The sequence below is a fragment of the Watersipora subatra genome, unplaced genomic scaffold (genome assembly GCF_963576615.1).
Source record: "Watersipora subatra unplaced genomic scaffold, tzWatSuba1.1 SCAFFOLD_35, whole genome shotgun sequence".
Lineage (NCBI taxonomy): Eukaryota > Metazoa > Bryozoa > Gymnolaemata > Cheilostomatida > Watersiporidae > Watersipora > Watersipora subatra.
In genome coordinates, this window is record NW_027045221.1 from 771,099 (window position 1) to 796,555 (window position 25,457).

Genomic DNA, 25,457 nt, shown 5'->3' on the forward strand with positions numbered 1-25,457 from the left:
GTAACACCTTCACCAATCGATAGCCTTTGTATTTATGAACAATTGCACAGCTACTCCATTCACCTTTTTGTCGACACATTTAACGATCTATTACGACGAACTAAAATGTTGCGAACACGCAGCGCTTTTTCTTCCGCAAGCGCGGCAAAGTAAACCAGCATTCAAATCCATTTTGAAAACTCGCCCGAGTTGACACTTTATGTTATATGGAATTTTTTTCGTAGTAAGAAGCAAAAACTTCACATAAATCTTTTACATACACATAAAAAATACGTTATGGGTAAGGCCGTTTTTGGCGGGATTGTGACGCGCGGGACATTTGAACGCTTCCTCGCATACTTCTCAGCTCAAATGCGAAATTCTGGTGTCATTCATACTGTTTAAGAAAGCACTTGACATCAACTATCACTGAATGAGATTTCATCTTTGTCATGCATTGCATTAGCAAATTATGAACCATTAAAGCTGTTGTGACGCGCGGGACCATAATTTGGCATGAAAAACTACTCTTTGTTCAATTGGAAAAATCTTCTGAAATTTTGGACTCACAACATTATTATTTGACAGGATCAAAGCTCTATTGTCTTTTTATTAGGAACACATACCATTTTGTTTTCAGGCCAAAGTTAAATGATTCTGTAAGGTTTGAAAGAAGACTACCACCTGTGACGCGCGGGACTGTGACGCGCGGGACAAAAATAACAACTATGAAAAATTAAGCATTCTTCTATGTTTTGTAGTTGTTATACCACAAATTGTTATGAGTTGCAGTTGTAACATTGAATATACTCGTGCTAAACCAACCAATAGTTTAAAATTGCTACATATGGTATTTATTTTATCTAAACATAAAACACATATAACTTGAAGATTGTCAGACTTTCATGCAGTAGACTATTTTTTCTTAAAAAAATATTCTGCTATTATGATTGCCTTATTTTCTAGTACAAAGTGTTTCAGTGACCTGGTAGTTGCTGCTGGTACAATAACTGGAAATACTTTAAGAAGAAAATTTCTGTGGGTGGTTCTTATGTCGTCGAGGTTTGGCCACTTGAACGGCTTGCATGCACGGTGTATGTACTTTATAGTGTAGCTACCTTCATTAGCTTCCCCTGTGAGAATTTCTCCAATGCTGACTCCGGAGGCATAGGCCACTGCGACCAGCGTTTGTGGTAAGAACTGAGTCAATGTTTGTGAAGTATCTCCTGTGGTCACCTTTTGATTAGGTTTGCTGCTCGGTGTGAATGGAACTGGCTGCCAAGTGGAAGAACACCATTCAATCAGAGTAACATCACCATCTTCTTTAATTGCTGTGTGATGGCAAGATCGAATGCCATGAATTGGAGGTGCAGTGGACCAGCGTTCTTTGCAGTTCCTTGCTGTTTTAGTGATCATATTTTCTGAGATGTATAAAATCATCATTGGTTTCACTGATTTGAAGTTATTATTGTTGCAGCTTCTGCAAATGACTTTGCCGAGTTTACGACAAACCATCCTCGATATACTGTCATTAGAACATGTGGTTTGATGCTTTCCCCAATACCATCTACTGTACCTTTGCCATGCGATGTCTCAAAAAAACTCCAGTCAGCTGGCATACCCATTTCTTCCTTATGGCCAATCAAGTTTTGAACTGTGAGCCGATTTTTGATTTGCGAAGCTAATCCATCACTTACATAATGAATATGTTGCCAATTAATATTTTCTGCTTTCAGAAATTTCACAAGTTCTCTATGGAACGTGTAAACAACATCCTTAGTGTGTTCTAGGCTATCACTAGCTATTGCACAGCATTTTTGGGCTAGGACTCTATCAGCTTATAATAAATCATGACAGTGAATACTGTCACCCCTATTGTAGTTTAGTAGGTGCTTTGGATTTCGGTTTCTTGCTTACAGTTGAAGTTCTCACTGAAATCTTTGTGAATGATCACTTCCCCATTTTTCAATTTCTGTTTGAGATAACTGATTGGTTTGTGTTGACGGTTGGAAGTGTACATATGAAGGGAAAGTGATTTCTGTTGGTATTTCAGCAGCACAAGCAAGTCAGACGATGGCATCAGACCTTCGAGCTGGTTTAGGAAGCCGTTTTCACCATCTCTCCACTGATAGAAATTCAAATGTTCTTTAGCGCTAACAACCAAACTATTGATTGGATTGGCGCCACAAGAGTCACATTCCCTCTTTACACATGATTCATTTTCCATGTTACACACAGTTCTTTTCAGTAGCTCGTGAACAGTAGTAGGCATTTCCAAAGAACAGACACTGGTCTGCCGCAGTCCCAGTAGAGCTAATTCCGCATTTTCGCAGTATTTGCAAGCACAGACAATTTGATCATGTCTAGAAACTGGCTTGCAATTTACTGGGCCCAACTTTTAAAATTTACTAGGGCTCACCTTGACATCTAGATATTCCTCACTGAAAATCTCAAAGATGTTACTCAACGTATAGTTCAGCAGGTGTTTCCGAAGCTTTCGTTGCTTGTGGACAGGAAGTGTGGCATGATGTTAACAGCAGTTTGGCCGTCATTAGAATACATGCCAGTTCAGAAAAAAGTCTTACCATATCTAGAAGGGAAACCTACTTTCTCTACTGACTGAAAATTCAATGCGTGAGTGAAAGAGAATTTTTGTGACCGTGCTTTAAAAATATACATTTGGTTCAAAGATTACCTCGTGATTTGCACACTAGGTGTGTGTATCAGAAGTGTAGGCTAATATTGACACGCTCCAGATTCTGAGTGACAAAACATAAAATAATTCTAATTCATTATTTTTCTCAAAAAAACTGGATTATAAACTTAGAGTATCTAGCATTACTTTCCCATGCCAGGGTATCAAAAAAAACTCCCAAACAAAGGCAGACATCACCATATTATTAAAAATGTCCCGCGCGTCACAAATACTTCCATGTACCTATAAAACAGAAACTTGCAGTATTTTCAGCAAATTGGCGACTTTGGCTAAGCTATAGCAGCCTAAAATCGAATTGTAGATAAGAAGTTTTCATCTCAGATAGCTTAGGGAGAACAGGCTGCAACTAAATGCACTAAAATTGTGACGCGCGGGACAAACTAATTTTTGCTCGCCTGAATTATAAGGAGAAATTTGCATTTGCTCGGAAAAAACACCTGGGCTAGAAAATCCACCCTTGTATTGATTATAAAATGAAACCAAAATTTATTTCAGAATGAATTGCAAAGTTTGAGAGGATATGATCAATTGTCCCGCGCGTCACACACCATACAGTAAAATCCTACTTGTATGCCCAATATTTTCATGAGAGAAGATTTCATTATGAAAACTTTTGTGTTTCCACATGTCTGAACATGTTTACTCACTAATTAACTGGAAATTATGGTTGCAAAAGGCAGAAAAAAAATTGCCTTTGTATGTGACACCATGCTTGGCCTTGCCCTTATACGTTATAGGAGCATCTAATATATATTTTCTTAAGGCAACCTATGATCAATAGCAAACCGTTCAGAAATCAGGTTTTATCACACGTATCCGCGCAAGGCCAATGACCAAATCAGGTATTATCCCTGCAAGGCCAATTGAGGGAATCCTCACATTAGCGTATCTTCTTGTTTGAACTACAATGAAAACAAAGCGAGATATTACTTACTGCAATGTTCTTTATGTCATTCTCCAAGAACGCTCGAAGGGGCACAAGAAAATCCTGGCTGGTCTTATTCACGAATGTCTTCTCCGCATCCCCCAACTTCTGTTCCGTCTGACCAACTTTTAGTAGAGAGTTTCCTACAGTGGTAATACAGGAGGTCGTCATTTCATGCTTATTAGAACATAGTCTATTATAAACAAGGTATTGATGATTATATGACACATGATTACAGTGATCCCTCCCTACTTAGCGCCACATCTTTCATGACTGTCATTTATCTTACACTCGCCATCAAGTGTGACATAGAGGGAGACCAAGTCAACATACAGTACAACCTCTAATTGAATGCCACCCTTAATCGAATGCTACCTTTATTTGAACGCCACCTCTATTTGACCGTCACTATTATGGAAGAAGGGTTGAAAAATAAAACGCTACCCTTTATTTGAATGCCACCTCTATTTGGCCACCACTATAGCAAAAGTTGAAAAATAGAGCGCAATGGGGTTCAAATAGAGGTTTTACGATATATTCTAACAGTCTGACCTAGTAAAATGTAAGCTAGCTAATAGCCTAAAAAACTTTTAGACTAAGAACTTGAGTATGAGAACGAACAAGAATGATAGCTCTTACATAATAAATGATTATTCATAAGAATCATTTAGAAGTCCAAAACCGTTTTCCATAGATTCCAGGCTATTGGAAAGATAGACAAAGAAACCAGTCTAGAACACTCATTTCCGAAATAACAATAAGTTGAACCAAATATTGTGATGGCAGACTACATTTTACTTAAGTAGTCCACAACAAATAAACTACGAATGATCTACTCGTAACACAAACTGATGGGTTGGCTTCACTTTTTTCTGTCAGCGCTAGTGAAGGATCACTGTATATAAGCAAGCTTAAATCTATAAGCGATATTTTAAACATAAACTTACACAAAATTATATTAGATTAATCAAAAAGTATCAGCATTTTTCTATCATTTGCAATCATTGTGGCTGTTTGAGGTGTTGAGACTGCCAGACTGTCTTTCAAGATTAAAATCGACAAAACTTGATCACGTTTAAAACCTTTATAAGAAAAATATGTCCAAAAATGATGTCAGTCATTGTGTTTCCTGTCCCATCTCATTATGACCTCAACTGTCACGTTTGAGTTGCAGTGTTATGCGCCTTTATTTATTTTGTATTTGCTCAATTTCATTTATATTGCTCAATTTGCTGTATTTGATTATTGAGTATTGATTATTAACACTGAGTATTAACACTTTGAGAATTAACACTTTGAGTATTAACACTTTGATTATTAACACTTTGATTATTAACACTTTGATTATTAACACTTTGATTATTAACACTTTGATTATTAACACTTTGATTATTAACACTTTGAGTATTAACACTTTGAGTAATAACACTTTGAGTATTAACACTTTGATTATTAACACTTTGATTATTAACACTTTGATTATTAACACTTTGATTATTAACACTTTGATTATTAACACTTTGATTATTAACACTTTGATTATTAACACTTTGATTATTAACACTTTGATTATTAACACTTTGATTATTAACACTTTGATTATTAACACTTTGATTATTAACACTTTGATTATTAACACTTTGATTATTAATACTTTGATTATTAACACTTTGATTATTAACACTTTGATTATTAACACTTTGATTATTAACACTTTGATTATTAACACTTTGATTATTAACACTTTGATTATTAACACTTTGATTATTAACACTTTGATTATTAACACTTTGATTATTAACACTTTGATTAGTAACATTTTGATTATTAACACTTTGATTATTAACACTTTGATTATTAACACTTTGATTATTAACACTGTGATTATTAACACTTTGATTATTAACACTTTGATTATTAATACTTTGATTATTAACACTTTGATTATTAACACTTTGATTATTAACACTTTGATTATTAACACTTTGATTATTAATACTTTGATTATTAACACTTTGATTATTAACACTTTGATTATTAACACTTTGATTATTAACACTTTGATTATTAACACTTTGATTATTAACACTTTGATTATTAACACTTTGATTATTAACACTTTGATTATTAACACTTTGATTATTAACACTTTGATTATTAACACTTTGATTATTAACACTTTGATTATTAACATTTTGATTATTAACACTTTGATTATTAACACTTTGATTATTAACACTTTGATTATTAACACTTTGATTATTAACACTGTGATTATTAACACTGTGATTATTAAAACTTGATCGCGGTCAAAATACTAAAAAGAAAAATACACGCGAAATGACGTCACGAGCCGTTATCATTGACATAGTTGATATAATCTATTAGGCTCAAATTTTAGCATTACACGTCTCTATTCTGTTAGTCTCTTTGCAACTACAGACATCATAATCACACTTTCGCTTAATCTGAACATTTTAGTCATGATTGATTTGTATCGATTTTAATCTTAAAACATCCTGGTAATGAAATAGTCTCAAACATTAAAAACGATCTCCAATTATAGAAAAATACCGAAACTTTATGATAAAATCTACTAAAATTTTGTGCAAGTACATCTTTCATAAACAGGTTCTTGCAAGTAGCTCACCACAACCATGTAAAATAACTGTAGCATCAGAATACGCGTATTTCAAGGAGTAAAGCTAAACACAATTACATAAAGCTCAAGACTAAAAAGGTAAAAGGTGGAAGCGTAGTCACAAGGTCAAGCGAACAATATTAGACAAACAGCATTGTTATCGTATATTACACACATATCGATCAAAATATAGACATCTCCTGCATTTTTAGGTGTGAGAAAATCCAATGAGAATGCTACAACGCCACAAACTATAGCAAGAAACCTATGCGTTTGTCAGAGAAACAATAGATAACCTGAACAACCACAAACTGGGAAAGTTAGCTGCAACTATAAACAGTGATGCGAGAAGTCGTACTACGTGCGCTTGACAATTACTAGAAGTATTGGGTGGTATTATTAAAGCATGGAAAGCTGCTGTGAGTATTGAGAGTATAGCGATATAATAGACACAAATCAGACAAGTCACTTGACTTCACAACATAAATGACTCGGTGCCCGCAGTAGAAACATACCCAGTGCCAGCTCATTCACTCGCGATACCATCGAGTTCGGCCCTGACAAAATAAGCAGCTGATACAACTGTTGTACTTAGGTAGGTTTTTAGGAAATTAAGATATTTTTACCTTGGAAACATTGAAGGTCTTAGAGGTTACAAAATAAGTAACTGTAAGAATCAATGTCGCTAAATTTTTTAGGAAATAGGCTATTTTAATAAATTGGAAACAGAGATTTTACAAGTTACAAAAGAAACAGCTAAGAAAATTGTTGTACCCAGCTAAGTTTTTGGACCATTTGGCTAGTTCTACCTTAAAAACATCGAAGATCTTACAAGTTACAAAATATGCAGCTGAAAGAACCATGGTAGCTAAAATTCTAGGAAATGGGCTATTTTAATAATGAAAACATTAATAACTTTACAAGTTACAAAAGAGACAGCTAAAAAAACTGCTGTACCCATGTAAGTTTTTAGGAAATGGGCTATTTTAATATTGGAAACATTGAAGATTTTGCAAGTTATACTAACTTCACAGACTGTCCAGAACTTGTTTCTGTTTTATGACTGTTGGTTACACCCTAAGCATAGATAAAAAGCTTTAGCACACATGCTAATAAGTTAATGACTTGGGTACAGCTCCGAGCTCACCATAATGGCCTGAATTAAATAGCTTCAATAATGGCCAAACAGACAAAAGTGTCATTGTGATGATGATTGTATTGACAGCAGAAACATTGCTTCCATTAGCCAAGATGACAGATGAATGTGGCTAACGCCACATTATTTGACAACGTTTTATATGTAGCTTAATTATTTTCTCAAGAACACCCAAACTGGTTATACCTCAGCCAATGAAGATGACAGGAGGCAATCGCAGCAATTCTTTTCTGTATTACCTTATATTTTTTATGTATTAATCATATTTTCGGTTATTATTAGCTTCTATTTTATGTATTATTCTATCTATTATTAATGTTCCACCTAATATCCGTTCTCATAGCAGAGAAAGGTACTTCAAATATTATTTGTCAAACCATTTATTTCATTTTAGTGGCCAATTCTTGCCCTTTTTTTGTTTTATTATTGTTGTATGGCTTTCAGAAACATTTCTACTTGAAACAAAATTATTGCCAATAAAGTAATATATAATATATTATCATTTCCATTAGCTTTCTGATGTGCAAAACTTAACTTTCTCAAAAAATGATCAAGCCAATGAGATACGAGTAATTAAAAAAATACTCCAAGCACCAAGATAACTCATCACATCTCATCACAACACATCACATAACTTGTCACTTTATTTTGCATTCAAACAGGACTGCTAGACGAAGCAAAGACAAAATAGTAAATCTTGATAACATCGGAGAAACTTTTCGACTTTTTTATGGATCTCTTTGGTACAAATTTAAAAACTTGTTAGCAAGATTTGTCAGCTAAACGCTACAAAAATTTGTCAATTATTTGTCTAACTCTTTACTATTTTTCTTTTAAATCTAATAGCGATGTAACTTTGATACGGAAATATACAGATTATTTCAGAGCACCAAAGTCAACAATTTGACTATGTAGATCTGTAAATCAGCAAATATTCGTACAATAGATCATCTGATCATCTGTGGCATGAGCCGAATACGATGACATTAGTGTCTGAATTAGCACAAAACTAATTGAAATTTTGTACAATTAGTACAAAATTAGTCTGATTGGCTCAGGTAACCAACCCATCTATGTAGACAAAGCAGGCAAGAGCCAAATATGGGAACAGCGGTGGTGTACTGGTCAAGAATGTCAGACCTGCGAACAACAAGTTGGTGTTTGATTCTCAGAAAAGGCTGTTGGTGGTGACAGGAATGGCATCCAACCTTAAACAGCTCTCTGCAACTGGGTATGTCTCCAGTCATTGAGATTACCTTTCGACTGGACTCAAACATGTCTGGCCAACATAACGTAGCCATTGTTTGTGAAATAATGGCTCTCAAAAAGCCCGCACAGTCTCTGCTTGCAGTAGACTAAGCAGACATACTCCATCCTCAGGGAAATGCTCAGATATTATATATTGTGAGAGCCTCTGCCAAGTAATAAACGCTAATTCAGCAGTAAAGGTTTATTTTTATTGCAGTTTTGGAGCATGCAGGTGCTGGAGTATGTTGGAGGATGTTCTTATGGTTTACATGACTTCAGTCTCATTGATTAATGGTGTTTAGACATTTATAAATAAAAAATGATAAGTTTATCGATGTAACTAGTGAAAATACAATACGTTTACAGCCTGAATAAACACAGCTTATTTCATGTAAAAGAAAATATCTACTAGCATAACGATCAGTAAAGGTCCGGCCACACGTAACGAATTATTCGTTCAATCTGACCGAATTCACGAATTTCACAGATTATTCGGCCGAATATCACAGAATCGTCTGAGCTGTGCATGCACACCGAATTCGTCAAAGAAACGCTTTTAATTGACTAACCAATTTTTTTAGCGAGCACTGTTCTAGTAGCTTTGACAAGTGGTATAGTCCAAGACCCGTACGACGACACATAATAAAAGTATCACCGCGATATGACTTGATACATACGATGCAACGGCCTATATGCGCTATTGTTGGTTCTCCCTCGTTGGTTCACCATGGCAAGAACTTCTCATCGTGTATCCAGAATTTTCTTTTAGATGTTTTAGAAGCTATGAATTATTTCTTTTTCAATAATAATAATTTCTTTTTATGCAGCAAACGCTCCGTCGCAAAAACAGTCGCCATCTCTAGCGCATATAGGCAGTTGCATCATATGTATAAAGTCATATCGCGGTGATAATTTTACTGCGTGTCGTCGTACATGTCTTGGACTATACCACTTGTCAAAGCTACTAGAGTCGTGCTCGCTAAAAAAATTGGTTAGCCAATTAAAAGCGTTTCGTTGACGAATTCGGTGTGCATGCACAGCTCAGACGATTCTGTGATATTCGGCCGAATAAATCTGTGAATTCTGTGAAATTCGTGAATTCGGTCAGATTGAACGAAAAATTCGTTACGTGTGGCCGGACCTTTAGCCATCAAACATCCTTTCAGCCTTAGCCATCCGGACCTTTCAGCCATCTTGCATAAATCTCAGGCAACCTAGAGAAAACTATCAGGTTAGAGTTTCAGCCTGTTAGTTTTCTATTGGATGGATTTCAAAGTGGAGTTTCAGTAAAGGATTGGGGTTGCACCAACCATGCAGGGCATTGCTCAGCTTTAGTTAGACACCGAGAACACCCTATTGAGCTGTTATAGCTACTTGGCCATGTATTTTAGCATACAGGAAACACTCTTCCTGTTCCCTTAGGGAGATTTGCACACCTGACCTACTGCTTGGCAGTCATGAGTGCTAACCACTATACCGTGACAGCTGATTAATGCTACCACGTGATGAAGGTTTAATAATTATGAGCAGACCGTCCATTGAGGTAGGGATCACCTGATTACATCTCAGGCGATATATTTATTCTTTGGGCAAATTATTAACAAGCATGCTGGTACTACTAGCTGGCTAGAGAAATATGTAGCAACTATGATGGTTGTTATTAAATGCACACTTGGTAATGCAAAGAAACTTGAAACAAAAATATCAGAAGACTAGGTATTTCTATAAAGCCCATGGTTTGAAAAAATCATGATTTTTTTTAATCTAAAAATTCGATTTTTTTTATTTATAACAGATTTTGTTGAAGTATGCCACATGAAAACATTCGCAACATAAAAAAACAACTTTGCATCACTTAAATTTATTAAAAGTTACTTTTATTTTAATTTTGTAAGTTGTGCAATTCATATTCACAGTAACCTCTCTATAAGTCCCATTTTTTGAGGGTCAGCCTTTGAGACGGGAGAGTTCTGAAGAAAATAAATCAAACATGATTTTTTAGAATGATTTAAATCATTTGATCTTAATCGGTCATCCCTGATAAAGCTTTAAAACTTAAAGGTTGACTTGCAACAAAATTCACATTACAGTTATTTGGTATCAAAAGATTCACCATGTCTTTCTCTGTTGTGTTGTAGGTGCAAAGTATGTGGAAATGTGATTACAAGCTCTTAAAAGCTAAAAAACAAAAAGCCACTGTAGATTGGAATCTCTTTATTTCGATGACGTAATCACGAAATTTGGTTATTGTCTTGTCACATATGTTCTCACGTGAATTGAAAAGCCAATACAAAGCTCAATATAAAACTTATCGTAGCACTAGTTTATGACAAACACTTCGGGTTTTACCGAAGACCCCGTATCAAATATAGATGCTCGCTACTTTACATTTTTTTTCGGTTTGGTCTAATCAGCAAGTCATAATCTGATCATGTGACCCAATACTTCGCAAATAATTTCTGCAGCACTTTTTGATTATCACAAGTGACCAACAGGCCCGTCATGATTATCAGACAATGATATGTTCTCCTTCAAGCCAAGGCTAAAAAATTAAACGAATTTTTACGGTAAGTTATAGGATATCACAGCTAAAAGTGACAGCATTACGATGACAATAAAACAGACGCGTAAGAACAATATATATGGTTTTATTGAATACGTGAAGTATATTTGTGAAAATATTTCGATGAATAAGGTTGCATGAAAGTGTAAACAAAAACCATCTCTAACAGCTACGTCACATTTGAGCCATTTTGGAAAGAGAATCCAAACTACGGCGGTCTTGTGTGGCTGCGAATAACTGTTCATTTTTTATCTCATTTTCTAAAAATTATTAGAAATGGAATTGCTTAAAAAAGGATTTTCAATTGGTTTCGCATAATTGGCAACAAGGTTGTTTCGTTGGAAACAAAATTTTATCAGTTAAGCTAATGTGTAGGCTTCGTAATGAAAAGAAAAGTAAAACCCTATTGATAAGCCGATATATCGGCTTACGGTCTGTACTTATACTACCGCAAAAGTCGATACATTGGCTTACGGTAGTGAAAGAGTTACAGGTATTGAAAAAATAAAATGTAAACAACAAAAATACATAAATATCTCTCATACTCTGGTCCAATGAACGCACTACGTTAGCATCATTACGATAGAGTCAATGGTCATTGTTTTTCTTGTTAAGTATAAAAGTGCAAAGTGTTTGTGACACCCTTCATCACGCCTCTTGAACACAATTGAACCTCAAATTTGTTAAATCAGTCTAAGAAAAAAAGGAAAATCCTTACCATTAATGAAAAAGTGAAATTAATATATATGAGTCTATTAGTTTCTATTTGGCGGATTTACACTCATCACAGGGAGAGCTGGTCCAGATTCACATCACAAAGTCGCCAGATTAACCAGATTAACCGAGAAAATTGAAGGATTACTATAGCTCAACATGTAATGAAGAATTAAAACCTCTCTACTTAAAGGTTTGAAGTTCTATACATCAAAAAACGCTGTGTTACTATTAAAAAAGAAAAAATCTATACTAAAATTGTCAACATCTTCCTCAAAATTTTTTTCAAATTTTGCTAAAAATTATTAGAAATGGAATTGCTTAAAAAAGGATTGACACTCTAAAGTCAACAGTTGAACCGCGCACAAAAGTCAACCTACCGTACTCAGAACCAGGGCCATAGGCAGCACTCGCCTCCAACATAACTCCTCCGAGCAGAGTAGCATTCGTGAGTTTCTCTTTCTTCTTGTTTTCATAGCCACTCTTTTCCAATTTGTTGTAAAAATAATTCTCTGCTCTGACGGCTGCAAGGAAACAAAATTCACAGAGACAAGCGAAGAGCATACTTACACACTCCATTTCATTAAGAAGCGGAGTGTCAACTATGTTGTTATGAGATGGTTCACCAACCTGCATGACAATATGCATGTTAACAGTTAGTCAGAAGGCAGCAGAATTGAAGAGATGAGTCTAAGCTAGTTTACTACTACACGTCTCTTTTGTTTCACTGGCCAACAAAAGTTAAAGAAGCTAGTAAAGCAATTCAATTCTGTCTGCACAAAAAAAGTTAACAACTTTTTGATGCACCTTATTTGAGGAACTTGTAATCATATACATTATGTTTAGTTTTATTAGTACAAAGACTTGGTCTATAATGGCAACTAAACTTTTCAACTACTAATGGAATGAAAATGTTGATCTATTAGTTGAAGCTGGAGAGTTCTGGTGCAATAATTTTTAATTGATTTTATTTTTCCCTAATTGTTTTAATTATATAACAATTTTGACTAGCAAGCAGTTGGTATCATTGCACGTTTGTCACAACAAGTAAGATTTATTATCAAGTGCAACTTTTATGGTAAACAAAAATTACAATGTTGTTACAGCTATAATTATATAATACAGCTATAATTATAGAAATATATATCATGTCAGTTCAACAAGTCACAGCAGCTAAATCAAATTGTGCATTCAGAAGCATTATTTACTAGGGCTTTGTATATTTATGTAAAACCACTTTTTCGAATATTATGTCATATATTTAAGTCTATCAACAGCCTAAATAACTGCTAAAACTCTGCTAGATATTTGTCACGATTACGATGTAACTCTACTTTCTAATTGCACTGGTCAGAAAAAGCCTAGTTTGGGTTTGAGTCGGCAGCGTATTGAAGGCAATTTTGTCCTTACAAAAAACTTGCACCATAAATGATCAAATAATAATAAATTTGACGTAAGTGCGTGGTCTGCATAACTAGCTGAGAATATATATGCAACAACAATATATGCAGAACTTGTGGTTCTTACTTGGATCAGGACACAACATGGTTTCAGTGAACTTAAGCAAACGTTCTGTATAGTGACGAGTCCGCTCTGACCGAATGACTAACTGCTCAAAGTGAGCATCAAGTTCGGTTTGCTCGGCGGTGCCCAGTTTCTCACCCGTGTACTACAAAATATGAAAAACTACAGTCATGCTAGCATTTCCTTAATATAATAAAGCTTCACCACCAAAGATTGCATAGTATAATTTACAAGAAACTACCTGAACAGCCCGATTAAACAACGTCGAAGCTCCTCCTGCAAACTTTTTAAGATCCATATCGGACGACAACAGCGAAACGTACAACCAATATGTAAACAATTTCTAGGTGTATATCGATACTAAAAATTGTCTTTTGTCACATTTGCTTTGAACACCAGAATATTTACAACAAGCATTCAGGCGACGTGTTTAAAATTAATATAACAATTTAGTTGGCTCGGTTGAATAGGTAGGGCTTCGAGAGACAATCTAGACCGATCGATCGGAAGCAGTAACCAAGAATCATAAACTTGTACACAATCGCTATCGAGGTTAATGAATTGCTGTAGCAAACACTAAGAAACAAGTCTAACGTCACGTGTAGACCGAGTTGCTATTTTTCTCCGAATATTCCGGAAGAATATAGGATTTGAGCTAAAACTCTTCTACACCTGGAAAGGACATGTATTATGTTCAGAGAAGACAACTACATGTCTTTACTACAAAGCTCGCTTCGACGGCATATTTATGGAGATTTATCACTTTGCTGGTAACGGGATAAATTATTTGCTCCCTTGTTTGTTTGCCATGGCAGCCGGCTTCATTTACTATATCATGTTACAACATGTTAGAACTTGCAAGATGTGTAACAACTAACAGTTCAACATCTACATAATTATCAATGTAATCTTGACGGTGGGCAGCGTCTGTCACTTATCCAAATTTATAGTAAATCCATTTATCCAAATGTATACTAAATTACCTGGTTGGTCCTATGCTTTTACGTTTGACATTTCATTTAACATTACACAAAAGATAGGAGTTTTTGTAGGTAATTTAAGTCATTTACATAACTTTATATAACGCAAAGTGAATGTTATCTCTTCTAGTTAGTAACTATTTGCTATCCGATCTTTTGTTAAGGAAACTAATAGAGGATATGTCACTTTGTCTGTAGCTGAAATAGCAAACCAATCATAGTCACCTGGCCAGACAGTCTGGTAAAACTAATGGCCTTCTTGCTTGTGCAAACAACAAATGATACAGGTTATACCAGCTGAGATATGAGCAAACTGCTAGTTAAAAAACAAGCTGATGCAGTGAACCTTGACGTAAATTTGGCATTTGATATCAGAAAATGTGTTTTCCCATAAATTAAACTGTTGCTACTAGGCAGTGATGAGCTTGTAAGCCAACCAATGTTTCTTCAAAACTATACATTGGCCTCAACTAATACATCCGAATTTATCTTACTGTGACAGAAATGATATAAACCCTCTCCATATGTGCGGAGTTTTATATCATTGCTATCACAGTAAGATATAAAAACCCCCCTCGACAGCAATGATATAAACCCCCACATATGGGGGTTTTGTATCATTGCTGACAGGGCAGTAGCGCTTCAATAGTAAGTCTAATATTTAGAGATCTTATAGCAACAGCTAACACTAGTGTTTGTCAGTTTCTATACCATGAAAGTTACCATGAGTTTCTATACCTGTCAAAATAATGACAGTCTTTGAATCGTTTAAAAAAAGTAGCAATATGCTTTCTATACTAAGCACTGTGTGGTTCTCTAGTTAATGGTTTGCTTGCTCGGAGAAAAATGACTCGGATAGAGATAGGCCTAACTGATTCTATGTAGGGTTTATACTCAATATATTGTAGCTACAATATATTGAGTATAAATGCTATGCCGTTCTTGCTTGTGGTTGGTTATTTTTTTATGTAGATTGAATGGCGCTATGCCGTAGTAAGTTGTAAATTTTGCCATATGGATGGGATCTATCATAATTGTTCATTTAAACTTGTTAATGTAAACAATTTTGTTTCTCTAAATATCTGTTGGTAACTGAAGGAATATGTTCAATTTTTGTATGATATCAATGATATATATCAATCTAATGTATTTTCTATTGTATGTTCTATTCCTTTTTCAAGTATTGTTCTGACAACTCCCATGTAGCACCAACATACCATATACATGTATGTATAATTAACTCAAACCTAGTTGATATTATGGTTGGACAACTCCTGCACTTATTACCGTATTGATCAGAATGTCTTTGCAAGTCTCCCTCTCATTAACCCGATGCTGACACTTCATGTGCACCGTATGCCGCGCTCATATGCTGTATGCTTTTGCGATGCTGGAAAGTTGGCAGAATCCCACAAATTTGCATACTTCTTTCTGTTTTCTAGCCATTAAAATATCAACCCTGAATCCGCTAACATTGCACTTTTGTTGCTGAAACCGATACTGAGGAAAGCACTGCGCATTGGTTAATATTATTCCAGCCATGTAAATGAGAATTATGTATCTATTCATAGTTGCCGAGAATGAAAACGTCTGTATAAATTTTGGAGATCAGAAACTGTAACAATGTACAAAAACTCAAATGCGTAACTGTGCAGTTGTGGTTTGACATTTTTATAATGAATATTTGCTCACACACAGGATGTGTAAATGTGATCTTGAAATGAAGATCGTATGGAAAGGTTATAGTGTATATGACAGATTCAAGATGGAACCTTTCTTTAATAGCAATTATTTGTCTGGAGAGCAGTCTAATGAGCTATAAAAGTTACATTAGCTTAGTTTTTAATAAAACCAACATCAGGGTAGCGACTTGCAGCGCAATATTAAGCACAATTTAGCACATCAATCTAAAATTTCTCAAGTGTAACTGGTTTCTCCTCACGAGCAATAATGAAGTCACCTGACAATCAGGTATCAGAGCAACAGTGAGCAACCATGTTTAAATCATTCACGATTGTATATTTTGTGTTAAACAGTAACAAGATGGGAGAGATCAACCGACCTCTATCCACTGCAGAAGGTCCACTATCTACAAAAGCTGAAACCAATGATGCACAATATCAAAGTGTTACCTTTTAACTGTAACAAATTGGCCGAATAAACATAAAAAATCAACCGAATATGCATTATACAGTACACATAGCATTTGGTAAAAGGAAACGTGAAATGTAAAGCGCAACCAACACAAGCTTCTGCCAAGTAACTGAAAATAGCGAGCACGATTTAGCCCTAACATTGCTGGACTGATTTGAGAGACGAACCACATTTGAAGACCTCATCATGCAAGGACCTATTCTATTTACAAGATGCAGTGTCGGCACAGCTGAGGTGCGTCAGTGGATGCCAGTACCCACTATGAATAATGCTTGGTGGCCGTGCATCAGGTCATACTCTCTGCACATTGCTGACCCTAACATGCTGGCAGATTCTGTACATCGATTGGCTGTTTAGTCAGAAAAACTGGAAAAACACGTTTCTAATACATTTACACACATTAAATATTGTGATATAGTTTTCAAAGAAATGATTACCCACGACAACGTCATCAACAATCCTTGACAGACTCAAATGATGCGTACTTGGGAGTTGTGAGACCTTGTTCTGAGTGGACAACTGCGAATCAAACTGGGCCAATGTAATCATTGACCGTCACCTTGTGCTTCTTGTGGGGAGGGAAAGCAAGGCTGAGACAACAAACTTGCTACAAATGTCACTTATCGAACAGTAAATCAATATTCTTGGCGATTCTGTGCATCTCATACTCAACTCCAAGGAGGCACTGGAGACATGAAACCAGACGACACTTAATATATACACATGCTTGGATCCCATTCTGTAGAGTATATCAGGGAAGTAGAGATAGGTGCGACGAATCGAGTGGTTATTATTGTTCATCTTTGCTGACAGCTGGTGCAGATGCGCTCTCTGACTCAGCTGCCTGCGATGTAGCAGGTGGAGAAGAAGGTGGAGCAGCGGGAGGAGATGCCTAAATCAAAACATACAGTAACAAACTTTGAAATGATACTATGACCACGAAAAAAATTGATTTGACCTTGGGCATAAGACATGTTCTTAGCTCATTGTGATGAAGTAAAGATACTCGTTCGGTTAGCTGGATAGACTAGAGACGATGAAACAAAAAAGCCAATTTGACATATCCAATGGTAAGCGTTGTAAGCGATCTGCCAGCTGTACATCAACACCCACCTGATCACCAGCTGCCGGTGAAGCGTTGGGGCTCTCAGATTCGGCAGGAGGTTTGCTGGGATTAGGTTTTCCAGGGTTACAAAAGTTCTTTGTCATGTTGATCGTATTCATTCTCTCCTGGTTCCTCTGTTCAACCGACACATCTGCAATCCAAACAAATTAGCATATATTAATGGTTACAAGCATGAGAGAATGCTTGATCATAATACAAGAGTGCCATTTACTCTAGTACAAAAATGCATTGTAGATAAATCAGAAATGCAACAAACAGCAGGCACCAGAAATCAGAGATTCCACTCATAATATCTGCATTTAAAAGCATATTTAATGGATCAAAAACAAGTGTATCGAAGATCTACCATTGAAGCCATTTTTACCAGAATGAAGCAAAGCAGTGACCCCCACAAAAATTGATTTCTCCCTGAGACTTGCATACGAATTGGAGAAGCAAAACAATAGGTGCAAGTTTCACTCTCTGGCAAGTGTCAGCGAATACCGGTGCTGTTGTCGGCCATTCAAACGGAGAACAATCCAGAAAAGCTCGGGGAACTTAAGATCCTTCAGATTAATATATTTCTTATAGTTTAAATATGTGTTTAATATGTTTCCGGGCCGAGCAAGAGCTTTCACTATCACCACCAGAACCATCTCAACTAAGCTTTACCAGTGTTTAAAGTTATTTTTCTGTATTTGCATTTCTTTGTATAGGGATGTCGACGAATGGCAGTTTTTTCACGGCATTTTACAGAAATAAGCTCAGGTCTGTACTAAGTCGTCCATTAATAATTGCCTAATAAAAAGGGCGAACAGGCTGCATTCCGCACCACCTAATAAAAACTGCACCACCTTGTCAGGTGCAACTAACCACTTCGTTAGCTGCTGAAAGTAATTACGTTCTAGGAGTTCCATGTTATATGAGCAGTGAAATGTAAATTGTCTGATCCGTTTTAACATCTTCCCATCAGAAAGGAAAAAACTACACAACATTTTCTATTTTAATGACTGCAGCAACTGGAGTCTTATTGGTTGCATAGACAACTTGTCTCCTTTTTAACACATTCACCCGGTTTGTAGTCTATGATTACAGAAATTTTACGATGGGGAACGAACACCTATGTTCATATACACCCATTTTTTTTTTAGAAAGAAAGGTCTATTGTGAAAAAAAGATGTCTTAAAATAAAATGAAACAAAAATATATCTTCACTATAATATGAGCTGTGTTTGCCTGCCTCTCCGTCTAATCGTCAGCAGGGTTAACAGTTAAAATAAGATATGGTTTTAGACGAAATTCCAACTCGTGACATCCAGCTTGGTAGATCGACACACTAACGCAACGCATTTACCAATCGCTCACCTTGAAATATTGCCGATTAGTTATGCAGCTACTTATTATCTGTGCTTTATCAACACACCTGATGATCCATCATGGTGAACTAGACTACTAGGGTACTAGTACATATAATAGAGATTCCTGCATCCGTTGCTTTTTCTCTTAAGCGAGAAAAGAGAAAGTGACATTATTAAGGCTACTTATAAGATTCTCGTTAGACAAATCAAATTTGAGAACTCGGACCGACTTGACACTTTCCGTTATATAGAATTGTTTACATAGTATGAAGCAAAAATTTTACATGAATTCTTAATATTAAGTGAAACAGGTGTACGTTATAGAAGCGACAACTCCAGTGACTACAGTGAATGCCACTACAAGCTTGGTATAATAATAATTAGTTGCCGTTTGTTCAGTTTTTTGTTTATTTAGAACCTCGAGACCTAAATTTTTGAATGTGAGCTTTAGGCCAGCTCCTAAACAATAATCCAATAATAAGAGATTTTATTGACACTCAACAAATGACCTTCATTTACGACGAGCTCCGATGTCATTGATAATAATGGTACGTAACACTATGTGGTCTACGTTCCGGGAATCCTGGGAGCACATGGGAAAAAATTGTCTACTCACACTTTGATTCTCCTGAAGGACCAGACTTGCCAACAGCTCCCGTCCCCTTAGGGTTAACAGTTCCTGGCGTGGGCGGTGTTTTAGAAGACCGATTGGTGGGTCGGCAAAGGGATGCAGGCCTCTGAATTGGAGCTGGAAACCTATATCATATCAAAATTTTGGTTGATATGAAATTTGCCACACTGGTCAAGGATGACTAATGTGGTCACCACATTCGCCCATGTACAGAAAAGATACTGCACTGTTGTCTAGCTTCTTACATGAATAATGAAATAACGCATCATACCTTGCACCAGTGTGGGCGACATTGGGCCTGGCCATACCGGTATTACCAGGGTACGGAACCCTCGACTGATTACTAGCATGCCTGTGTGCCTGCTGCTGCCCCATCACTCCCAGAATCTGTGGATTCTGGTTGATGTTGCAGCGAGGTGAAGAGAATGCCTGCCTCGGGCCTGGCACTTGACCACCAGGATAGCCTCCCTTGCTGTTTCCGGCCTACCACAATTGAAAAGAATATACAGAACTATCAAGGAAACACTTCATAGAAAACCTGCAAGGAATCTAATTGATCATAATTACAAGGCTATATTTCAACAAGAAATGTTGCCTAGTTAACTTTGCACAAGGAGAAATAATTCTAATATTCAACTTCCACAGCCGGTGTTTCACGTGTTGTCACTTATCGGCAGCAGTAGCCAGATTCTGCCTCATTACCTAAGATTAATCACTTGAAATTTATTTCCTTATCCTCTTGAAAACAAATTTTTAAAAATCGATTCATGAAACTTGCACAACACAAAAACACATCAGAGACAATGGCATTGACTAGATATTCCACAAAACGATACTATATTATCGTTGAATTGAACCTTTTGTATTTGCTGGATTTGTTGCGGAATGGCATTCGGTGCTGGAATCATACTAGCGCCAGGCATCTTAGAGGATGGTGGGATCTGACTGGCTGTAAGTACAGGACCTGCTCCAGCCATAAGAGATTTTTCCTGCGGTTGATTGCCAGCGCCGACCCACTTAGCTTGGTTATTTGAGAGATTGTGCTGTTGTGTGCCAACATACTCGGCAGCACTAGCTGTCTGCTGCCCAGAGGTGAATGTGTTTCCACCAGCTGTCAGCTGCAAGCATAACCAAACTACTCTTTAGAACTAGGATTGACCAAAGATAAAAATAGCAACGCTTATCCTATGTAACTGCGGACATTGGACCTACTTTGGTGATTGGCTACTTGAACCAAGAGCAAATTTGCCATATTAACAAATAACCAACTGTTAATTAGTCTCAAGTTAACAGCAAGTAACCTAGCACAAAGATAGTAACAATAAAATACTGAATAACAAATTACAGGAATAATAAGAACAATAAAAAGATTTACGAAAAAAGTTATTAGCATGTTATTTAAACGACAAATCAAATAATCTTATCCTGGTTCATCTCAAAATATCTCATAATAGAGTGTCATTAAAAGGTTATACTATACGATAGAATCTTTGCTCAGCATAATCAAATATTTTATTTTGTTAACAGATGCTCGAGCGCGTTTGAGAAACATGCCAGCATTTTGAAACCATTACATTTACGAACCGGTTAAAAATAGCGCATGTTGTTCAACAAAAAACTAAAACTATTCAACTTGATAACCCCTGGCACAGAGTTCATTCAGCATTAGTATATTGACACTTGGTTTCTTGTTCAGATTAGGTAATAAATACACGCGGGCAAGTTTTACATCACACAACATTGTTTGCGAAATTTTTTGGAAAACAACTCGACTTTGATATAAAAAATACAACATAACCACTTTCCATAACGTTGATAGCAATATACAGAGTTGTACTGTCAATGTGCAGCCGCAGAGCATACAAAACATTAAAACAAATGAACTACACATGTCGAGACTTCACTGTATATTATTACACCATAAAAATGATAAGCGATCGAGTACCTGAAATGGCCAATACAGGATATGCATCACAGCCAGAAACCTAAAGGACAACCAATATATAAAACTAGCTATAAAAACGCTTATCATGATGACAAGCAGCGCTGTTTAGATGATGAAAGAAGACATGAACGATCACCAGTTTTGAAGACGTAAGCATGTCAACCTCAGTTGACGAGACCCAGAATCTCACCTGGAAGTTAGGCTGAGATGTTCTAGTAGCTGCAGCTACAGCCTGCTGACTAACGACAAGCTGCTGCTGTCCTTTCATCTGATTGGCCAGACCAGGTACCTGCACACCTGCTGCCAGTTGAACTGCAGAGGCGCCAGTAGCTTTATAAGCCTTCATCTGAGGCTGTGAAGTCTGCTGGCTCCAGCCAGAGTTCGGAGTAACACCCAGAACGATGCCGGTGTTGGGCATCAGAGCGGCAGGAAGTTGATTGTGGCCAATGGCATAGTTTGAACCACCAGAAGATGCGTGGAGCCCACTACTAGAAGTGCCATAGAAGTTCATGTTACTTTGGGGCGTGAAATAGGAAGAAGGGGGCTGACTACAACAAAGAGATAACATAATAAAGAACTTTATAATACTAATTACAATTAGTTTCTAGTATATTTTGAGTCATAAAATAATGATGAACATGTGCTCTCAATTGATATGATGCTATTGTAAATGTTTTGATGAGTTTTTGCAAAATCGTACAATCTTTTATAATTTTAGCCCGAATAATGGTAAAGTACTGTTTTTTTCTGTTTGATGACATTTGCTGTGGGTTGCCCGACTTTTTTTACTAGTGTTTTATCAAATATCATTGTATTATGAGTACGTTCAGATATATATAATGAAAGTTGAAAAACTTCGGATCATTGGACAGATTGCCCAGGGTTACTGACACGCATTGAAAAAAGGCCAGGGTTTAAAGGGTTAATAGACGGGTTATTAAACAGTGTTTAGAGCTTAGGGCACAATAGACCGAGTTTTTGTCCATCCTACTCGACGGATCCGTACCAAAACCCGAACTCGCAAATCAAAACCCGAACTCGCAAATCAAAACCCGAACCCGCAAGATCGATATGCTCAAAATCTCTATTACCCGAGACTCGAGAGAAGATAAACCCGAGAGTTCAACGAGTTTGATTACCTGTGCCCAAGCACTAGTCTACATGTATATATGGTTTACCTACCATATATACCACACATTTAGATACCACAAACACCATAGATCTACACAAAAACATGTATATACGCACGCATATATGTATGAATATACATGTATATCGCACAGCTATAGTGTGTGTGGTGTGTGTGGTGTGTGTGGTGTGTGTGGTGTGTGTGTGGTGTGTGTGTTGCTGGTACCAAGTAGCAGATCCTGAACCACTTTAAATGTGTATGACAACTGTAGAGCAAGGACCCATAGCAGGTTCAGGTTACAGACTTGGAAGAGCACACTCTGACATATTCCCCCAACATGAGAACTGACAGACTGAGCATGAAATCAAGAGGAGCTAACTGCTCACTAGAGGAACTAACTGCTCACCCGCGAGAGGCTTCGAAACTTACGTCAACTGAGCAGGAGTTGGTGCTGAAGCTATCCTGTAGGTGGGTTGCCCTCCAATAATTCCTTGCATTTCATACGCTTGCGGGTATGGCATCGACTGGTGGGGCTGAGGAGTGGTGGTGTTACTCGAACTGTCAAACTGACCTACTACAAGCGAACGAATGATCTCCGGTGATGATATATAAGATATCGAGGCAGCTGATCGGCTCAACTAATAAGTCATATTAACAGCCAATGATCACGAAAGCTACAAATAATTTTCGAATCTCGTGAACAGCTTCATGTATCTCTGAATTCTTTTAGTAGTGCGCAAGAAAAAATGCCCCCAAGAATGTACTTAATCAAAACAAATGTTATAGTTAACAAGCAGTAGACAAACTTGCTTACACTTGGGCTGGCTGAAGGCGGTGGCTGTTGTCTGCTTCATGAGGGGAGATGTAACGCTGGATGTACCGACGAGGAGTGCTGGCTGAAAAGCCTGGCTGTTGACTGCTGCCACATTCTGCAACAGAACGTTGTCAAACTGATGAGCAAAGAAATGTAATTTTTTCACAAATCTGTTAAACGAGTTGAAATAACAAAGGAGAAACCAACGCTGAAACGCGCATCTGTTGCAGTAGGCTTGCTAGCCTACTACAGCACTTCTAGTCTCCTACAAACTACTAGTTTTCCAGCCCACAACTGGAGGAATTTTGATGAACTTATGAGCAACAGAACTTATACAAGATGATACGTGGTTTAACACTCGTGTCTTTGATAAGTGAGCGTTGATCTCCAATTCTTATTCACAAGCATTAGTATTTAAATGAATACCTCCATCGGACCATCGCGATTGGCAGAAGGAAAAACAAGTCTTTGGTGCAGATGATGTGGTTATTGTTCATATAGACACCAACAGGTGAGCAGCGTACTACCTGTATGTTGTACTCACACCAGGTGTTCTTTTAATATCTTGAGGACTTTTTGTTATCCATGGATTATTTTACAAAATCTCTAGTAGTGCGAATTGTTTTTAGCTGGGTTTTTATGTTCACCGGAGATAGTTGCATCCTTTGTAAGAAACCATCTCAGAATGGCTAATAGACAATCAACGATCCAACGATAGCGTGACGGCATCATATGTGCCAAATATATCATTGTACCAAGCCTGCTAAGAACACTGAGATGGGATACCTACGGCGCATTAAATATTCCTGTCTTGAACATCTTAGCAATTCTGTACAATAAAATTGACCACTTAATGGACTAACTATTGATAACTCGAAAGTAGTGTTTTTAAATTAGTGGGCTATGCATTAGATTTCTCCGAATTTATAATTATTGAAAATGAACCTACCGTAAGCCATTGCCAATTCCTAATATAAATTAAAAATACCCCAAGATATCTCAAACTAAAACAAAACTAGTTCTACATTACTAACAAAGCAAGAGTTTCACGTCCTTATAATTTTTTACTATGCAAAATTCATGAAATTGCGTAAATTGAGTTCGTTCTGGAATGCTTCACAAAAAAACAGTTCCTTCGAGGGGTTGAAATAAAAACAGTTCCTTCAAGGAGTTGAAATAAAATTGTCTTCACTAGATCAACCAACACAAATCTTCAAAAGCTCTATGTGCCAATTTGCGCTGTATGCTAAAAAATACATTTTATTGGCAGCTTTTGAATGTCATGTTAACAAGCACCGCCTATAAAAGCCATTACATTACCTGCTACACCACGATTATAGCCATATCTTAGGTTTTATCAAACAGCATGCAATCGGTCGAATCTTTTTCAGAAAGAATGCTGGCCTACCTAGGTAGAGATGAATTCACAACAAACCTCTATTTAATGGCAATTCAAAACTACGAATTACAGAAGTGTGTCGAGCATATGATGAACATGCGATGACATAAAATGAACATTTAACATAGAATATCACAAATCTCATTGCTATCCATAAATCAAAAGATTGGTGAGAAGGAATAAGAACTGACCGGTTGAAATGATGGCTGCTGCTGAGAAAAGATAGCCTGTTGCTGCTGTAGGCCTGGAGTCAGACTTCCTTGCTGTCCACCCTGAGAGAGGCCTGACTGGGGAACAGACTGACTTCGGTATACCGGGTAATCCTGGCCTGCCTGACTTGACTGACCGGGCTGGTTGGCCATTGGGTTCATAAAACTTGTGTAGCTGTGTGCAGACTGCAAATATTATGGGTGGGATAAATCGTTACGCAACTATAACCCTACTATAGAAGTGATTCGTACAAAAACGTACACTAG

General features: G+C 36.8%; 2 protein-coding genes across 6 annotated transcripts in view; both read right to left on the minus strand.

The window, feature by feature from the left end:
• Positions 1-13,973, minus strand: part of LOC137409997 (endophilin-B1-like) — a 32,330-nt gene extending 18,357 nt beyond the window's left edge. For 4 of the 5 annotated variants that reach the window (XM_068095626.1, XM_068095624.1, XM_068095625.1 and 1 more), the window contains exons 1-5: positions 13,708-13,973; positions 13,470-13,611; positions 12,323-12,466; positions 6,777-6,818; positions 3,630-3,763 (exon numbers count right to left, since the gene is read on the minus strand). In XM_068095626.1, coding sequence (XP_067951727.1) covers positions 3,630-3,763; positions 6,777-6,818; positions 12,323-12,466; positions 13,470-13,611; positions 13,708-13,764 — 519 coding nt within the window. In that variant the 5' untranslated portion in view covers positions 13,765-13,973. The remainder of the gene's footprint in view (positions 1-3,629; positions 3,764-6,776; positions 6,819-12,322; positions 12,467-13,469; positions 13,612-13,707) is intronic. The other variant, XM_068095628.1, reaches the window with a different exon arrangement.
• A 2,488-nt stretch (positions 13,974-16,461) lies between these two features.
• Positions 16,462-25,457, minus strand: part of LOC137410007 (pneumococcal serine-rich repeat protein-like) — a 32,091-nt gene continuing 23,095 nt past the window's right edge. Inside the window, exons 20-28 of the mRNA XM_068095636.1 lie at positions 25,173-25,376; positions 23,583-23,697; positions 23,198-23,342; positions 21,830-22,187; positions 20,552-20,812; positions 19,966-20,177; positions 19,680-19,819; positions 17,714-17,856; positions 16,462-17,492 (exon numbers count right to left, since the gene is read on the minus strand). Of these exons, the coding sequence (XP_067951737.1) occupies positions 17,391-17,492; positions 17,714-17,856; positions 19,680-19,819; positions 19,966-20,177; positions 20,552-20,812; positions 21,830-22,187; positions 23,198-23,342; positions 23,583-23,697; positions 25,173-25,376 (1,680 nt within the window). The 3' untranslated portion in view covers positions 16,462-17,390. The remainder of the gene's footprint in view (positions 17,493-17,713; positions 17,857-19,679; positions 19,820-19,965; positions 20,178-20,551; positions 20,813-21,829; positions 22,188-23,197; positions 23,343-23,582; positions 23,698-25,172; positions 25,377-25,457) is intronic.